An 18504-nucleotide genomic window follows, 5' to 3' on the forward strand; every position below is an offset into this window, starting at 1 on the left:
AGTCGCAACGCCGGGCGACCATAGGGCCCTCACTTCTTACCTCCGAAAGGAGAGCATAGGCTACCACACCTATGCACTCCAGGAGGACCGCGAGCTCCGCGTAGTAATACGCGGAGTACCTAAAGAGCTCGACGTCGAGCTAATCAAAGAAGATTTAATTAGGCAAACGTACCCGATTATAAGTGTGCACCGTATGCACAGCGGGCGCGATAAATTCGCATACAACATGGTTCTCGTCGCGCTGGAACCAACCGCCGAAGGTAAACGAATTGCCTCAAGCCTCCGCACCGTTTGCGGCTTATCCGGGGTCACCGTCGAGGCCCCATATAAAAAAGGCACTCCCGGGCAGTGCCACCGCTGTCAGTTATACGGCCACTCCGCGCGCAACTGCCACGCGCGCCCGCGGTGCGTAAAGTGCCTCGGCGACCACGCGACAGCCGACTGTTCGCGGGTCAAAGAGACAGCGACTGAACCACCGAGCTGTGTGCTCTGCCAGAAGCAGGGCCACACAGCCAACTACCGCGGATGCCCCAAGGCCCCGCGGAAGCGTCTGGCCAACGCGCCTCCAAAAACCGTCGGCCCTAAGACTTCGGCGCCCCGCGCGCCGAAACCTGCCTTCGTGCCGGCACCGGTGCCCACCGTCTCCGCGTGGGCAAAACCGCTGCCGCTCACGTTGGCAGGAAAGCCACCGGCACCCCAGCCCCTGCTCGCGCCGCGCCCCGCCCCCGCGCCCGGTCCCGCGCCTCGCCCCGGCCCCGCGCGGCCTGTCGTTAACGAATTCTCAATCGTGCGCGATTATATCGCCGCGATAAATATCGACCGCATGCGTGCGTTCGCCTACGCCATGCGCAGAGCGGTCACGGCCGAAGACCGCCTAAACGCGACGTTCGAGTACATCGACGTCATCGAGTCCGTCCAGCGCACGCTGGTTTGATTACCGGTAATCAATGGCGTGCAACGGTAGGGAAAAACCGCGTTCCATAAAGTTAGCATTTTATAATGCTAACGGACTCGCGCGTCAGCGCGATCAAGTATATGAGTTTCTCCGCGATAATCTCATCGACATCCTTCTGGTGCAGGAGACCTTCCTAAAGCCCTCGCGTCGCGACCCCAAAGTCGCGAATTACGTCATGGTTAGGAATGACAGACTCTCCGCCCGCAAGGGCGGGACTGTCATTTACTATAGGAGGGCCCTGCACTGCGTCCCTCTCGATACTCCCTCGCTCTTACATATCGAGGCGTCAGTGTGCCGCATCGCGCTGACGGGACACCAGCCGATCGTCATCGCATCCGTTTATCTCCCCCCTGACAAACCCCTCCTGAGCAGTGACCTCGAGACACTGTTCGGTATGGGGGACGCGGTCATCCTGGCAGGCGATTTAAATTGCCACCACACTAGGTGGAACTGCCATCGCACGAATGTGAACGGTAGGCGTCTCGACGCGTTCATAGACGACCTCACATTCGAAATATTCAACCCCCCGACCCCCACGTACTATCCGTACAACGCCGCGCGTCGTCCGAGCACAATAGATCTGGCACTGCTGAGGAACGTAACTCTGCGCTTACGCTCCATCGAGGCAATGTCAGAACTCGACTCAGACCACCGACCTGTCGTCATGCAGCTCGGTCGCCCACTCAACCGCGAACCAGATACGAGGACCATGGTGGATTGGAAGAAGCTGGGCACGTGCTTAGCTGACACCGCTCCACCAATCCTCCCTTGCGGCCCGGATTCAACTCCATCCCCCGAGGATACCGTCGAATCCATAAACATCTTCACTGATCACGTCTCGACGGCGATCATAAGATCTTCGAAACAAGTCGATGTGGAGGACTGCTTCCACCGCATCAGACTTTCCCCCGATCTTAGGGACCTCGTTAGAATCAGAAACGCGGCAATCCGGGCCTACGATCGATATCCCACGGATTCAAACCGGACTCGGATGCGTCGCTTACAGCGGGAGGTCAAATCCCGCTTAAGCGACGCCCGAAACGAAAACTGGGATAGTTATTTAGAAGAACTCGCGCCCACTCACCAAGCATACTGGCAACTAGCTAGGATCCTCAAGTCCGAAACTATAGCCACTATGCCGCCTCTCGTACGCCCCTCAGGCCAATCACCGGCTTACGATGACGATGACAAGGCAGAGTTGCTGGCCGATGCACTGCAAGAGCAGTGCACCACCAGCACTCAACACGCGGACCCCGAACACACCGAGTTCGTCGACAGGGAGGTCGAGCGCAGAGCTTCCCTGCCGCCCTCGGACGCGTTACCCCCCATTACCACTTCCGAGGTCAAGGAGGCGATCGATAGCCTACAACCACGGAAAGCTCCCGGCTCCGACGGCATCCGCAACCGCGCGCTTAAACTGTTACCAGCCCAACTGATAACGATGTTGGCCACCATATTAAATGCTGCTATGACGAACTGCATCTTTCCCGCGGCGTGGAAAGAAGCGGACGTTATCGGCATACACAAGCCGGGCAAACCGAAGAACGAAACCGCGAGTTACCGCCCCATCAGTCTCCTCCCGGCGATAGGCAAACTTTACGAACGGCTCCTTCGTAAACGCCTCTGGGACTTCGTATCCGCGAATAAAATTCTTATAGACGAGCAGTTTGGATTCCGCGCCAAACACTCGTGCGTCCATCAAGTGCACCGCCTCACGGAGCACATCTTACTAGGGCTGAACAGGCGGAAACCCATTCCGACAGGAGCCCTCTTCTTCGATATAGCGAAGGCGTTCGATAAAGTCTGGCACAACGGTTTGATATACAAACTGTATAACATGGGAGTGCCAGACAGGCTCGTGCTCATCATACGAGACTACTTGTCGAACCGTTCGTTCCGATATCGAGTCGAGGGAACGCGTTCCCGGCCCCGTCACGTCACAGCCGGAGTCCCGCAAGGCTCCGCCCTCTCCCCGTTACTATTCAGTTTGTATATCAACGATATACCCCGGTCTCCGGAGACCCATCTGGCGCTCTTCGCCGATGACACCGCCATCTACTACTCGTGTAGGAAGAAGGCGTTGCTTCATCGACGACTTCAGACCGCAGCTACCACCATGGGACAGTGGTTCCGGAAGTGGCGCATCGACATTAACCCCACGAAAAGCACAGCGGTGCTCTTCAAAAGGGGTCGCCCTCCGAACACCACGCTGAGCATCCCTCTCCCGACTAGGCGCGTCAATAACCCCGCCCCCGCCGTTCGCCCAATCACGATGTTCGACCAGCCCATACCGTGGGCCCCGAAGGTCAAATATTTAGGCGTCACCCTCGACAGTAGGATGACATTCCGCCCCCACATCAAGACGGTACGCGACCGTGCCGCCTTCATTCTAGGACGTCTCTACCCGATGATATGTAGGCGAAGTAAAATGTCCCTTAGAAATAAGGTGACACTCTACAAAACTTGCATACGCCCCGTCATGACCTATGCAAGTGTAGTGTTCGCTCACGCGGCCCGCATACACTTAAAATCCTTTCAAATTATTCAATCCCGTTTTTGCAGGATAGCCGTCGGAGCCCCGTGGTTCGTCAGGAACGTCGACCTCCATGACGACCTGGACTTAGAGTCCATCAGTAAGTATCTTCAGTCGGCGTCCATGCGCCACTTCGATAAAGCGGCACGACACGAGAACCCTCTCATCGTGGCCGCCGGTAACTACATTCCCGATCCTGCGGACAGAATGGAAAGCAGTCGACGTCGCCCTAAACACGTCATCTCGGATCCTCCTGATCCACTAACGGTGCTTTTAGGTACTTCAAGCACCGGTCACCGTTCTCGTCGAACCCGTCGCTTGCGACGAAGGGCTCGACGAGTAAATTAACTCTCAGACACAGCCCACTGAGTTTCTCGCCGGATCTTCTCAGTGGGTCGCGTTTCCGATCCGGTGGTAGATTCTGCGAAGCACGACTCTTGCTAGGGTTCGTGTTAGCAACATCGTCAGGTTTGAGCCCCGTGAGCTCACCTACTAAAGTTAAGGCTACGCTGAAATAGCCGCTAGGGCTATCAGCTTAGGTAGGAAAAAAAAAAAAAAAAAAAAAAAAAAATAAATCATAAGTGTAACAAGTGGACATAGTTTAGTTGTTTCTCTGGTCCGGGTTCCATCGATCACGGCGGGTTCGGTCTCGTGAAATTTATGTTACGTAATTGCGGTATGTGTATGCGCTTGTGCTGTTACCGATGCCCATAACATTATGTTCACTTTGAACGGTTGATGCCTTTACGTCTGTGTTGTTAATGCACCGCGAAATGTTTGTTGTCTTCTTTGGAATCGCGAATTGAGCAATTTGTTCTATACCATGTCGGAGGGATGGGTTATTTTTTTTGTATTCGTTATAAAGGTCATTCGGTGTGAGATCGATTTTGCGTAGCTAAAAGGCTGATATATACAGTTTGAGAGGGAGTTGTTTGTATTTTCTAATCTACTGCAACAACGAGTCTTGCAGGTGAAGCGAAATTCAAATGGTATATTTTCGGTTAAGCCACAAAACAAGGAGTCTTCCTTCCGTGTATTAAACATCAGTAAATGAACAGGATCCTTAGGATTATATTTCTATTTGCGAATATATGGTATACCCAAATCATTATCGGTACACATTCGACTAACAAAGAACTTGTTAAATACACACATTATATGTGTAGTTAAGTTATATATACTTTAAATAATAGTCTGTGTAATGAATATATACCTTCATTACACAGACTATTATTTAAGGCCAAATTACAATAGACGGAACTCGGAATATATTCATCTAATCCTAATAGAAATTTATCTCTAGCCAATTTATTCAATCAATTTCATTGCCCGATATAAAAGGAACATCCTAATTGTGTTTGGTATATGACAGATCGCCGTGGGTTAATTGAAAAAAAAACATGGTATGCATAAAAACTCGGGAAAATCATTAGATATTTAAACAAAATAATGTGGCTCATATTATCAGAGTCGAGATAGAGGTAATGAATGATAGCGTTTCTATATTAATATCTCACAAAGTATGTCTGCTCTCACGTCATTACGGATTCTCCCGATCCATTAACAGTGCTTCTAAGTACCTCAAGCACCGGTCACCGTCCTCGCCGAACCCGTCGCTTGCGACAAAGGGCTCGTCGAGTAAATTAACCCATAGACACAGCCCACTAAGTTTGTCGCCGGATCTTCTCAGTGGGTCGCATTTCCGATCCGGTGGTAGATTCTGCGAAGCACGGGTTCTTGCTAGGGTTATTGTTAGCAACACTCCCGATTTGAGGCCCGTGAGCTCACCTACACGTCAAGGCGAAGCTGATATAACCTCTCAAGGCTATCAGGATAGGTAAGAAAAAAATATGTCTGCTCCGATACCACTCAGACTCCCTAAAAACATATTCGATCAGTCATGAGATACGCGATGAGTACATTCCGCTGCGAGCTGTTTTAATTTTCAAAGTCAAATAATAATATAAAAATTACATTTACCTGGAATTGTTTGTAACAATTGATTAGAATTATGAAACCCTACAGTGTGTGTGTGTGTGTGTGTGTGTAACACGTTTCTATTTGGTTGTTAACCCGTATCTATCTAACAAAATCTTACAACGTACAATATTCAGCTACTTCAATATGTTCGATTAAATTGAATACTTAAACAGATATCCAATGACAATAATTTTTTTTATCTCAAACTAATTTCCCGACAAAGATAAACAAGAAAAAAGATTTTTTTTTTATTTCGGTTTACTATTAACGGGTTTTTTTTTATTATTTTACACTATACATATTTATAGTGTGCGCTTAGATTGTTGTTAATGATTATGTTTGTTATTTGAAAAGATTGTAACGTACAATACAATTCTCAAGACTTTGATGTTGATGCCGAGGTCGCCCTTAGAAGTTCATCCTGCGGTCAGGACCATCAGTCGTCAGTGTTATTACCGTAATCTCGACTGCAACTCTGTCAAGGTTACAATTACGAAGCTTACGTGCTCGTTGTTTTTAGTAAAATTTAGCTAATAAACGTACCGCTTTGATTGCTTTTAAAACATAAGCATTATTCTTGATTGGCTGTGCAATTATAAACATTCTGCCCACAAAAACTGTTACAGAAAAAAACAAACTAATATTGGATTCAAATTTGGAACCTGTAATTTTAATATAATAGTTAAGTTTCTCAAATTTTCGCGCCGATCTTTGTAAAATATTACGGTAATATTAAAGTCAGTCAGGGAGTCAGATGGTAACGAGAATTGACTTGCTATGGTAATATTACCGAAAGTTTGAATTCAAATTTACGTAATTTTGTAAAACTCCCATCTAGTCATCTTAATTGAATGTTGTGTATTGATAAACAAACTAAAATGAAATTTAATTAAAAGTAATTTTAAAATGTAATCTCGCCTTTTAACTGTCGTTATATTATTTCCAAATGAAACATATAAAATAATATAATGACGTAAAAGTAAGTAATAATAGTTCCAATATGTCTACAACTTGTGAAAACCGAGTTACTAAAATGAAATGTTCTCTGTTTGTGAATTGTTATGCGTATCAATATATGGCATTTAAAGAGCCTTAAAACAAATAACATATCGTCTTCTCGCATTAGCTAAAACTGTATAACTTACTAATTTTACAGGAGAGTGTTTTAAAGGTTTAAAACATGTGATATTTTTAATATTAGGTAATAATCTTTGCAACATTTTTTTTTACCAGTTACATTATCTGTCTTTTAAAGTAAGATAAAATTATGTATTAATTTTGTTAAAAGTAGTTAAAACATAGGTAAACTAAAAAAAAACCTAAGCTGAACTACGCTCTTTTGACAGTATTTATGAGAAAAATACTGACGATACCAAATGATTCCGCATATTAACTCAATTTCGAATATTTTTGGAAATTGTACACTTTTAATGCGAAAAGACGATATTATGTTTTAACAATAACTATGACTCACAAAGCGTGTTAAACTCAAAGCTGTTTCTTCATGTAGCTAATATTCAAATCGTAAGTAAGGCAGCGTAATAACGCATCTAGATAGATGAGGGTGTAGGTACGCCGAGTGTCGCCCGCCGCCTTCTGTGATTAGCGGTCCGTCGGCGCCACCGCTCGCCGCCTTGTCATCCCAATTTCATCAGATAGCGTTTTCATTCTAAGCTGATGACTTGTTACGTAACAAAATGTCTCTGGAATGTAGGTACGTGCATTGTTTGTGCATTAGGTTTTCGTTCACTCGTAATTAACATTCGAACTTCCTTCAAACAATATAATGTTATTTTTAGTTGATGATGTTTATTTTTTATTGAAAAAAATGCCCTCTTCGCGGCCTATTTTGTTTTTATTTTTTATTTCCCTGCCTATTCGCTGGTAGTCTAAAGGGCTATTCCAGTTACGCACGGTCGGGTAGGTGAGCTCACGGGCTCAACCTGAAAGAATTTCCTAAAACTACTGGTGGTAGGACCTCTTGAGAGTCCGCGCGGGTAGATACCACCACCCTGCTATTTGTGCCGTGAAGCAGTAATGCGTTTCGGTTTGAAGGGTGGGGCAGCCGTTGTAACTATACTTGAGACCTTCGAACTTATATCTCAAGGCGGGTGGCGCATTTACGTTGTAGATGTCTATGGGCTCCAGTAACCGCTTAACACCAGGTGGGCTGTGAGCTCGACCACCCATCTAAGCAATAAAAAAAAACACTAGCCCTAGCAAGAGCAGTGCTTCGCAGAATCTACCATCGGATCGTAATCAAGACCCACTGAGAAGATACGGCGAGACTGATAACACTGAGTTCAGTGCACTAAAATGTCAGTGAGCACGTCCTTACGGATACATCAGATCCAATAACCCTTGCATTAGACACCTTTAGCTCTAACACTAGAAGTAGGGACCCCGGTAACCGTACTCGTCGAACTCGGCAAAGAGTTTGCAACCTAACCTAAACATCAGCCCGCTGAGTTTCTCGTCGGATCTTCTCAGCGGATCGCGATTCCGATCCGGTAGTAGTAGATTCATTCGCGAAGGAGCTACTCTTGAGTATTTAGGTCTCCTTTGGAGGCGCTCGGGTAGCTGTTAACAAATCCCACCCCTTCTGGCTGAGCCCTTGCTCGCCCACCTGCCCTGGTAAAACTGGAAAAACCTCCGGGCCACCAGTAATCTCTCAAACATAAAAAATGACAGTGATTTAAATGCAACAATAGACATTAAAACTAACAAAACCTGCCGACTTAATAGGCAGGGAGCGCGCGTGAGTGCCTCACCACAGACAGTGCCATCTAATACAAATATTTTACTTTTAAAACATGCCCTATTGTACAAACGTTACTTAACAATTCCCTTAAATCTATGAGCATTCAGTAATCAAACGTTTCGTCGGATCTAGGTATAAATGTGCGCACATAGCTGTACAAAAAGTAACTTTTTCTATAAACGCGAAATATATGTGAGTTTTGCTAATTTTGATGTTATGCAAATCAGATGCAATTTAGAAACGTTTTTACGCGTACTGACATAAAACTTTTAAAAATGTGCTATAATACTAAAGTTAAAACTTTGATAAACTCGCCTCTCAAAATTTCTCTCGGATGCGCATGTATTTAATTAAATCCGATCCATTGCTTTTTGCTTTGCGATTTTTGCTTTATAGATCGGCTAGTTTTATATCAGCAACCTCGTCTTGAAAATGTCGTTATACAATATTCAAAATTATCTATGCCACCAACATACGTTTATGATTGACTAGCGGCCCGCTCCGGCTCCGCTCGGGTCTTTAACAAAAATTTCAACGATATTTGACGTTGTTTTATTTTTTTAAATAAAAGAACACTTATTGCGGCATAACTATAATAGTTAGACATATGCTGTCGTGACACTTTTTGTAAATAATAATGTGTTCTACAAAGTCGTAGTACATTATTTTATTCTATCATCAATAGTTTTCGCAGGGCACGCGATTTAAAGAATATTTTAGGTAATTTTGTTACACCTTGAGTTACATTATTGGAGTTTTAGAAAGGAACCCTAATTTTTTTCAAAAAAAATTATAGCTTAAGTCACTCGGGAATAGTGTAGCTTCCAGAGTTAAATAAATTTTTCAAATCAGTTCAGTAGTTTGGAGCTTATTCAATACAAACAAAGAAACAAATCTTTCCTCTTTATAATATTAGTATAGAAGACAAACAACATTCGGTGGTAAGTGATTACGCCTATTGAAACCCACAACGCCAGGAATACAACAAGATCTCTTTCTCAACTTTTCAAAGGTTTAAATTTATCTCTATATATAAAAATGAATTGCTGTTCGTTAGTCTCGCTAAAACTCGAGAACGGCTGAACCGATTTGGCCAATTTTGGTCTTGAATGATTTGTCCAGAGAAGGTTTAAAAGGTTAGATAAATATGAAAATGCTCGGATATAACTAAAAATAACAATTTTCTTTTTCCTTCCCCGTCGGACGGATTCCTTTTGTTTGTCATGTATTTATCGATTGAGGCACTACGAAGTCTGCCGGGTCAGCTAGTCTATAAATAAAAAAGTTATTCGTATAATTCCTCACAACTAAATAAACACAGTAACCGTTGAAATATTCTAGTTGCACCTGAAGGACGAGATGTTATAACCTGTGGAGCCGTGACATCGATAATTACGGCGCGCGCCCTGACCCCACTCTCGGTGTATCGTTACCTGCATAAATCTTATTGAAATTGCAATATTTTTTTATTTTATTGCCCTAATAGGCAAACTAGCGTACGGCTCACATGATGGCGAGTGGTTACCGTCGCCCGTGAACTTCAGCAATGCCAGGAATAAGAATTTCCAATTAGTGTGTCGAAATTAGCAGATGAGAGTCAAGTGCAAATGGTCTGTAGCATAATAGAATATCTACCTACTTTTGTATCTGCCATTATTTACCTTACAATAAAATCTACGTCTAATAGATGACGGCTGCGATGGTTCTTACTTTAGATAATGGAACCCGCTCGACTGTTAATTCCTACTGCTTTTTACTAGACAATAAATTGTTGAGAAGCATAGGTTAATCCGATCTAACTGAGATTATGAGGTTAGGATCATGTATCAAATTGACGTTATGGTGCCGGTATTAGAATTAATTAAGTCGAAGTACAGAATAATTTTAAAATATTGTTACGCCGGTAGGAGTAACGCTATCTATCGCCGAATATCGAAGGTACTAGTAATATCGAGATGTACAACGCCATCTGTTGTCATATAGTAGAAACGCATATCGAAAATACTCGACTTGTGAGGAATGTTCTCGATAATTCTAGGGATGTGGTATCGGCTATAAAAGCGTTGCAGATGACACGGAAGCAGTCAGCAATCGGAACTACTCCAAGCGAAACAGCGAACGGATCATTTGAAGCGAAACGAATTGAGAATTTTAAAGTGCTCGTTAATTGCTCGTTAATAATACAGTTTTAATTAGTACTTCGGTAGAATTTTTTTCATTTATCCGAACTCCAGTGCGTATTACAATATTTAACAAATGTTAATATTTGGTATTATGCAACCGTCTGTACCGACCCATCACACACGTATTCCGCCATCAACTGCCCACTAGCAATTCACGCACGTCTATCTAAACTAACAGGTGATGTGATGACGTCACTGTTTAATACATCATCTTGCCGCTAATGAGGTTTATGTATATGTAATTATTCCTTCAGAAAGATTGAAGCATTCCCTTGGAAAACAATTGTAATGTTAGATTATTGCTGTGTTATTAGTGTATTTTTTTAAATTTAATGGTCGATTGAAAAAGCTCACGGCCCATCTTCTGTTAAGTGATCATTGGAGCCTACGAACATCACAACGTGAATGCCGCCACCCACCTAGAGGCATGAGGTCTATGTCTCAATTGTATACGAATTACGAAAATTTAATTTATGCTCATTAGATTTTTATTAAATGACATATACCTTCATAGTGGAAGTCATTCGCGAAAATTTATTAAGTACGAAAGTCATTAAGAAAATTGGTACCTACCTGATACAAGCAGACCAGAAGTTTTATACTGTAGGTCACGACAACATACTAAACCTATCTTTCCATACAGTAGTTACTTATCGTATGCTGGTTTAGCCATAAACAATCCTAACATACGATTTGTTATATGATTAAATATGAAGTTAGCATGACAGCTACTTAGCCTTTTACCATCCAGCTCTGGTATGAACTACTGAATAATTCTGCAGCGCTATATTGCTATTTTTAATGAGGTTTGAAAAAGTCTTCCGCGAAAGCACCCTCTTTGTTGATGTCTAGGAGTGGCAATGACGAACTGCATTAAGTTTTTTTTATTGCCCTTGTAGGCAGACGAGCTTACGGCCCACCTGATGGTGAGTGGTTACCGTCGCCCATGGACTCCAGCAATGCCAGGGGCAGCGCCAAGCCGCTGCCTACCGCTTTATACTCTCCACAATCCTCTTTTGAAAAAGGACATGTCATAGCGCTCGTGAAACACCGTGGAAGGAAGCTCATTCCATAGCCGGATGGTACGTAGCAAAAAAGAACTCTGGAAACGCACTGTCGATGAAGGCAGCGGATCCAGATAATATGGATGCTCTGCTCCGATGGCGGGAGGTACGATGATAAAAAGGAGATAAAGGGATCAAAACTTTGTCTGCCTTTGAATGAAATACCATAAAGTTAATTTACGTTTATACTAAATACGTGTATTATTTGTTGCAGAGTTCAGAAAGTCCAGTTGAGGAGAAGCCGAGCGGTGACACAAGCTACGTAGTGGCCGCGCGTCCTGTCAGTACTCCAGGACACACGGGTTTCCTCACTGTAGCTACTTTACCACCGGCTTTTGCTAGAAGTAAGTACTTCATAGATTTAGCTGAAAATTTATCTATGCCCCAACTATTTTCAGTTGATTGTGTCCCTCTTTCACCCACTATGTTTCTCGGTGGATCTTCTCAGTGGGTCGCGATTCTGATCTGGTGGTAGATTCAGCGCAGCACTGCTCTTGTTAGGACTAGTGTTAGCCATTCTCTCAGGTTGAGCCCGTGAGCTCATCTACCGGTCAGCGCGTAGTTGGAATAGGCCTTTAGGCCACCAACGATTAGGTAGGAGAAAAAAAAAATGGCATTATCCCAATATTAAGGAATAATTTACCTTTTTGTACTTTTATGACTTTAAAAGGACTTATTATTCGTTGTGAATATAATATCCTATTATAATGTTTTTTTTTATTGCAGGTAAAGCAAAAAAAACAAAAACTGAGGATTCTGAAGACACTGACACGAGTAATGTTACACATGGTGATAGATAATTGTATCGTCATTAAATATACTTTTAAATGAAATTTAAAAGCCGTTTTATTTATTACATAATAATTAAGCCGAGCCGCATTTGCAGCATATTTGTACAGCAACCGGAATTATTTCCACAATAGTTTTCATTGTTTAAATCAATAATTCGAGATTACATTTGAGATATTACCTAAAAGACTGTTTTCTATGCTGAAAACCGGAAGATGGCCTTAAAAACGGAGTTTTTTAAAATCGTGTGCTGGTAGGCACTGGCTCGATGGCCATAATGACCACATACCATCAGACTAACATTATTTTCTTTAAAATTACCGCCCGTTTTGGTTTAAATTATGCACTTACAATTTGCAGGCAGATGATGTTACAGCCCTTTCTAGATGCTAAGTCCAAACATTGTGTACTTTTGGAGCCACATAATAATAATAATACGACAGTTCCTCCCATAGACACCTCCAGTGGATCTGCGACATGCCAGGGTATGTAGACTGCAACCGGTGCTTTGATTTGGTCGTCCTTTACCTCCATTTATGTAGCTCAGGGGTGTCATTATATTATTTTCTATTTTCCACAAAACAAAACCCAAGAGAATTACGCCAAATACATTATTTTAAATTTTGAAAAATGAAAAACCAATTTCAGTATTTATTATATTTTATTTAAATAATATCAATGCATTTTACTTAAAAACAAATTACAATGAATATAAAGTACTGAGAATATTTAAAACAAAAACATTCGAAAAATAAACTTGTTTTTTTTTTTTCAAAAGGGAAGCATCGATCGAGGCCTTGTCAAGAGACGTTTAAATATTAATTGGATATTAAATTTAAAATACAACGATAATTTCAGACAGTTATGAAAACTTTTCACATTCTAAGGCAATTGGTTTTTTTATACATTCAATAAATCAGATTATTTTTCCTACTCGTGTAGTTTTAAACCGACTTCAAAAACGTGTACCGTTATCTTTTTTTTTTAAATCTTTTTCTTAGTCATTTTTAGATCAATTTTGAAATTTTTTTGTTTTTGTTTTAAAACGTGTTGTAAAACTCACTCTCAAGGTGGTCCAATAATTGAATTTAATTAATGTATTTCGTTTTTGAAGTCGATTTACAATTATTATATTATTTTAATATTGTCATATTCCTAATATTTTCTTCAAGTTAATTATATAATTATTATCAAAGTAACACGAAATATTATTTAGTAACTATAGTTTTTTTCAACTACATTTAGATCAGTTAAACTGTTTCGTATCGGGGTTAAATGCTATTTAATTGCTACTTACTACTCCTTAATTTTAATTAAACTTCCCTTTTAAGGGTTTATTACACATTGTAAATATTATTCTATTAATATTAGGTAATAGGTGTTAGGTATAAGTTTTAAGAGTGCGTTTTTAACAATCTTATGATATAATATTTTGGATTTCTTCTGACACCAAAGAAAACAAGTCTTTAACAATGTTAATATATCGTCTACCGGTCGATAGCGATCCTTCTAGAATATACTTCTTTTATTTGTTTCGTTGGTGTTAAGTGGTTACCGGATCCCATAGATATCTACAACGCAAATGGGCGTCATTTGAGATATGAGCTCTAAGGTGTCAGTATAGTTACAACGGCATTTTATCCGGCATATTATTAACGGTATATTAGACTAGTGTTCGCGCGATGAACCTTAAACCTCAATAAATAATATTATATTTTTTATGTATGACTATGTCATTGTGTCACTTATCTCTTAATATATTGAAAATGGCAGCTAGAAGAAGGTTGCACTTAGCAGTCTTACTATTTGGAGTGATTTCGACACATGAACCTAGGTACTTGTATGAGAAGTTGGATTGGAGAAGTACTCAGTACAGGTATGGCTCACGAGCTACTGTTAAGCCATTGTTGACGCCCAAATACAGAACAGCTGCTTTTCGGGGAGCGTTTAAATACGCAGCTACGCATTGCTGGAATGATCTCCCTCCACCTATTCGTCACATTGTAACAAAGCATGGCTTTATTAATCGTTTAAAATCATTTCTTTTGGACTCACAAAAACTAATGTAATTTATAGTGTTTATAGTAACTAATTTAATCCTAGCTTGTGAAAACTTCCTTTTATTAAATTTTTATTTATTTTTATATATTTTTTAAGCTGCCCACAGGTTGTTATTACTGTGTGCTTATTATGTTTTGTATTCGGGTTCACCATTTAATTTGATTTTTGTTTTGTTTTTTTCTTAAATTTTTGGTTTTGTTTTCGGGTTCACCATTTAATTTGATTTTTATTTTGTTTGTTCTTAAATTTTTATAATTTATTAATTTTACTAATTTATATCATATTCTGAGTATGTACACACGTACGGAGTCTTCATTCCCGCAAAGAACCAAAGGGAAACGGGGGTGACTGAAAATCAGCGCTGTTCAATTTATCAACCTTGAACAGCAATAGCTGAGCCACCTCCTTTTGCCTTTTTCTCTTTTTTTTGCTTTTCTTTTTTTGTATTTCATTTTATGATGTGAAAGGCAATAAATGATCTTTATTATTATTATTATTATTATTATTATTATCTGTCATTGTTTTACTTATTCCGATTATTACACTCTTTATGAAAAACGCAAGCGTATTTTAATTTACTCGATTTATTAAAGAAAATTAATAAGAAAATGAAACCCATTTGCCGAAACATCTAGTCACTGGCCCGAGTAAATCTATAACGTTTTTATTACTCAAATATCGTCATACACTTGAAAACGCACTCCCAACTGAATTATGTGAGTTCTAGTTCGAACCAAATGCGTTTACAACAGCTACGACATTTTTGTATTGTGGCATAGTGTAAATAAATGTGAACGATTGTGCTGCTTTATTCAATTCCATTATTATATTTCGGTATACGAGTCCAATAATTGACTGTCTTGATGTTTGTTTCACGAATGAGTTTTTCAAATTAAATAAATAGAAAGAGAGATCATAAAATTAAAATAATTAATAAAGCCTTTGTTTAAATAAAAATAATTAATAATTAATTTAGTATATAATAAGTAAATAATTAATTTAGTACCTAGTCACGAATTAGAGAAATTGTGATTAACAATTTTGTTACATAGTCTTCCAATAATATTCATTAATGTGCGAAAATAGACCAAATTCGTAATCTCTCTACAAAAAAAATTATCGAAAAAAAAAAACCCCAAAAGTGATAAAAATTAAGCGACGTTGACATTCAAGAATTTTGACATTTTTAAGAAATAAATGCATATTCAAACTGCTTTTTTAATTACAAACTTTTAGTATCTTTTTTTTTGTACACTCGATATTATTATTTATAATTGAGGCCGTCAGCGCAGAAGTGGCCTATGCCTACCGTAGTTAGTAACGAGGTTTGAATTTACATACACTGTTTCGTAATAAAAAAAAAACGCGCAAATATAATTTTGACATCTGTGATCTATCGCCGAAAGTAGGGATTGGCGTGTTTTGCAACAAAATTTATTTTGTTTCAAATAAATTGCAATATTTTTGTATAAGCACGAATATGAAATTTTTTAGGTTAGACCACTTTTGCGCTGACGGTCTCAATTTTGGGGCAAGAATATAACGGAGAACTGTTTCTAGCAGCTTTTTTTTTATTGCTTAGATGTGTGAGCTCACAGCCCTCCTTGTTGTTAAATGGATACTGGAGCCCATAGACATCTACAACGTAAATACCGCCACTCACCTTAAGATATAAGTTCTAAAGTCTCAGTATAGTTACAACGGCTGCCCCGCCCTTCAGACCGAAACGCATTACTGCTTCACGGCAGAAATAGGCAGGGCGGTGGTACCTACCCGTGCGAACTCACAAGAGGTCCTCAGTAAAAAGTGATCATATTACCAGCTAATAGAAGACGTTTTGAATCATTCGAGTCGCGAACGTTTATCTGAAATCGCTGAAGTCCGTTTTAAGTTGTATAGTAGGTTTAGTCGGCTTCGCGTCGAACACGGGCCTCTGCTGTTGCGTCGGGCGGCCCGAACGATTCCCGCTCTGACTCGACTTCAGAGCGCTCTCTAACTTATTGCGCAGCTCCGAAGACTGTTGCATCATCGTTTTGAATTCCTGCAAAAAAACACGAAAACATGTAATTTTTTTATTATTATTGCTTAGATAGGTGGACGAGCTCACGGCCCACCTGGTGTTATATAGTTAAGGAGCTCATAGACATGTATCGCCATAATGCAGAAATATGCGTAGGGGTACCCTAACCGGGACAAAACGTCCGTAACGTAAGATTTTTATTTATAATGCACACAGTGTACCACTTGACTTTGTGATAACGTACAAAAATTAACATTTTTTTAATCATTCATTGACCACGATCTCAGAGCGTTCGTTAGTCAAACAACCCTGAACGAAGTGTACCACAATAAGTTCGCACGTTACCGAATGACCGTGGGTTGTTGCGAAACCTCCAGTTTTATTTTCTTTATACCTCGAATAGAACTTAAAATTAATATTTATATAATAAGGAACTTCGTTCTTATCCGGTGTCCCACGACAGCACATATCTTTTTTTTTTTTCAAACCTGGGGATATTTAGGTCCGATCTTCGTTAGCCATTGCAGGGCGAAGTCGTGCAACGTACGAACGTGGGGCGGGGCTTGGCTCAGTTCGTTCCCTTCCCGTAGATACGAAATCACTATCGGCACCAGTAACCAGAGAAGTTGAATTCCTATTTAAAAAAAAAACAACAGTTAAATTTATTGGAAGCTATTAAATCAATCGTATAAACCGAATATCATGAAGGATTATTCAACTAAAATATTTATTACGTCACTTATATTGTATTAGACACTTCAGTGTAGGTAGATTTATAACGCTTAACAAAGTTTGTGGGTAATGTTAAATACATAAATCAATAATTATTTGATTTAAAATTTTATGAGCATTGGTTCGTTACCTTTTGTTCCATCTTCTGTAATTTCGTAAAGCGTGCAAAGGGAAAATAGGGTTCATTCAGTTTTGGTAAAAAAAAATCTATAAATTTTTATCCTAGTGGAAATTTATCATTTCCTTTTCATGTATTATATTGGCTTCATTTTACGTAGTTGTATTGCCGAAATTGTTTAAGATTTTCGTAGAGCACGGTTTCTCGTTTTCAAAATCCGTCTTTAATTATATTTTACTGTCCAAAAAATTACATGTGGTAAGGTTGCGAAGCGTTTGTATTGGTAATTTTAAGATAAATTTGTACATAAGAAGAGTAAGATGGAAGCATCACATCGTCTTCTCGCATTAAAACTGTACAATCCCAAAACTTACCAATTTTACAGGAGCGTGTTTTAAAGGTTTAAACATGTGATATTTTTAATATTAATCATCTTTGCAACATTTATTTTTTATAAAAAAAAAAGCTAAAACTAAACTACGCTATTTTGAAAGTATTTATGAGAAAAATACTAAATTATTCCGCATATTAACTCAAATTCGAATAATTTTGGAAATTGTACACTTTTAATGCGAAAAGACGACATATTTTAATACGTCTACAGTACATAATGATCGTTTTCTACTGTCTGTGACATCCGTTAACTATTTAACGGCAGATAGTCGTGAACTATCTGCTTATTTAATTCAATAAAATTACGGGTGTAAAGAGGTGAGTGTGTGGGTACGTACGCGGTTGAGGCGGCGCGGCCCGCACCAGGTCGTCGAGCGCGTGCAGGGCGGCGAGCGCGGCGCGGGCGTGCGGCGCGTGCGCGGGGCGGCGGGCGGCGTGTGCGCGCGCCACCAGCCGCGCCGCCAGCGCGCGCGCCCACCATGACACGCGCCGCGCCTCCGCGCCCCCGCCCCACACGCTGCGCACCACCGCGCAACACGACGCGAACCGCTGCACACAATACTCATTTTTAAAAGAAGTACATGGGTCGTATATCTATATATTAATACGTGAAGCAAAAACTTTGTAACCCTTTTTACGAAAATTGCGCGGACGGATGAGTATGAAATTTCCCAGATTTATAGGGAATATAAAGGAGTGCAGAATGACATTTTCTCAAATTATGCATCAAAAATACAGTAAATCAATAAAATTACACACACTACCATGTATTTGAGACACACGCATGCATACTATTTGTTTATGTCAAACTTTTCTTATTGCTTATAGTCTGTAGTCAAATTGACAATATATTAAATATGGTCGCTTTTTGTCAGGAACGCGAGGAGTTGAGTCTGAAGTTGTGTGATTTGTTTA

The 18504-nt window shown here is 40.5% G+C and overlaps 2 protein-coding genes across 3 annotated transcripts in view; one reads left to right on the forward strand and one right to left on the reverse strand.

Annotated features, from left to right (window-relative positions):
* The window catches only part of LOC101738675 (tRNA (adenine(58)-N(1))-methyltransferase catalytic subunit TRMT61A), a 96454-nt gene extending 84138 nt beyond the window's left edge, over positions 1 to 12316 (forward strand). Inside the window, exons 6-7 of the mRNA XM_004931232.4 lie at positions 11691 to 11820; positions 12203 to 12316. Of these exons, the coding sequence (XP_004931289.1) occupies positions 11691 to 11820; positions 12203 to 12276 (204 nt within the window). The 3' untranslated portion in view covers positions 12277 to 12316. The remainder of the gene's footprint in view (positions 1 to 11690; positions 11821 to 12202) is intronic.
* A 591-nt stretch (positions 12317 to 12907) lies between these two features.
* The window catches only part of LOC101741644 (HEAT repeat-containing protein 5B), a 46612-nt gene continuing 41015 nt past the window's right edge, over positions 12908 to 18504 (reverse strand). For both annotated transcript variants that reach the window (XM_038012176.2, XM_062669367.1), the window contains exons 37-39: positions 17928 to 18138; positions 16835 to 16980; positions 12908 to 16367 (exon numbers count right to left, since the gene is read on the reverse strand). In XM_038012176.2, the coding sequence (XP_037868104.1) occupies positions 16188 to 16367; positions 16835 to 16980; positions 17928 to 18138 (537 nt within the window). In that variant the 3' untranslated portion in view covers positions 12908 to 16187. The remainder of the gene's footprint in view (positions 16368 to 16834; positions 16981 to 17927; positions 18139 to 18504) is intronic.

This window comes from Bombyx mori, chromosome 7, assembly GCF_030269925.1.
Source record: "Bombyx mori chromosome 7, ASM3026992v2".
NCBI classification, from domain to species: Eukaryota; Metazoa; Arthropoda; class Insecta; order Lepidoptera; family Bombycidae; genus Bombyx; species Bombyx mori.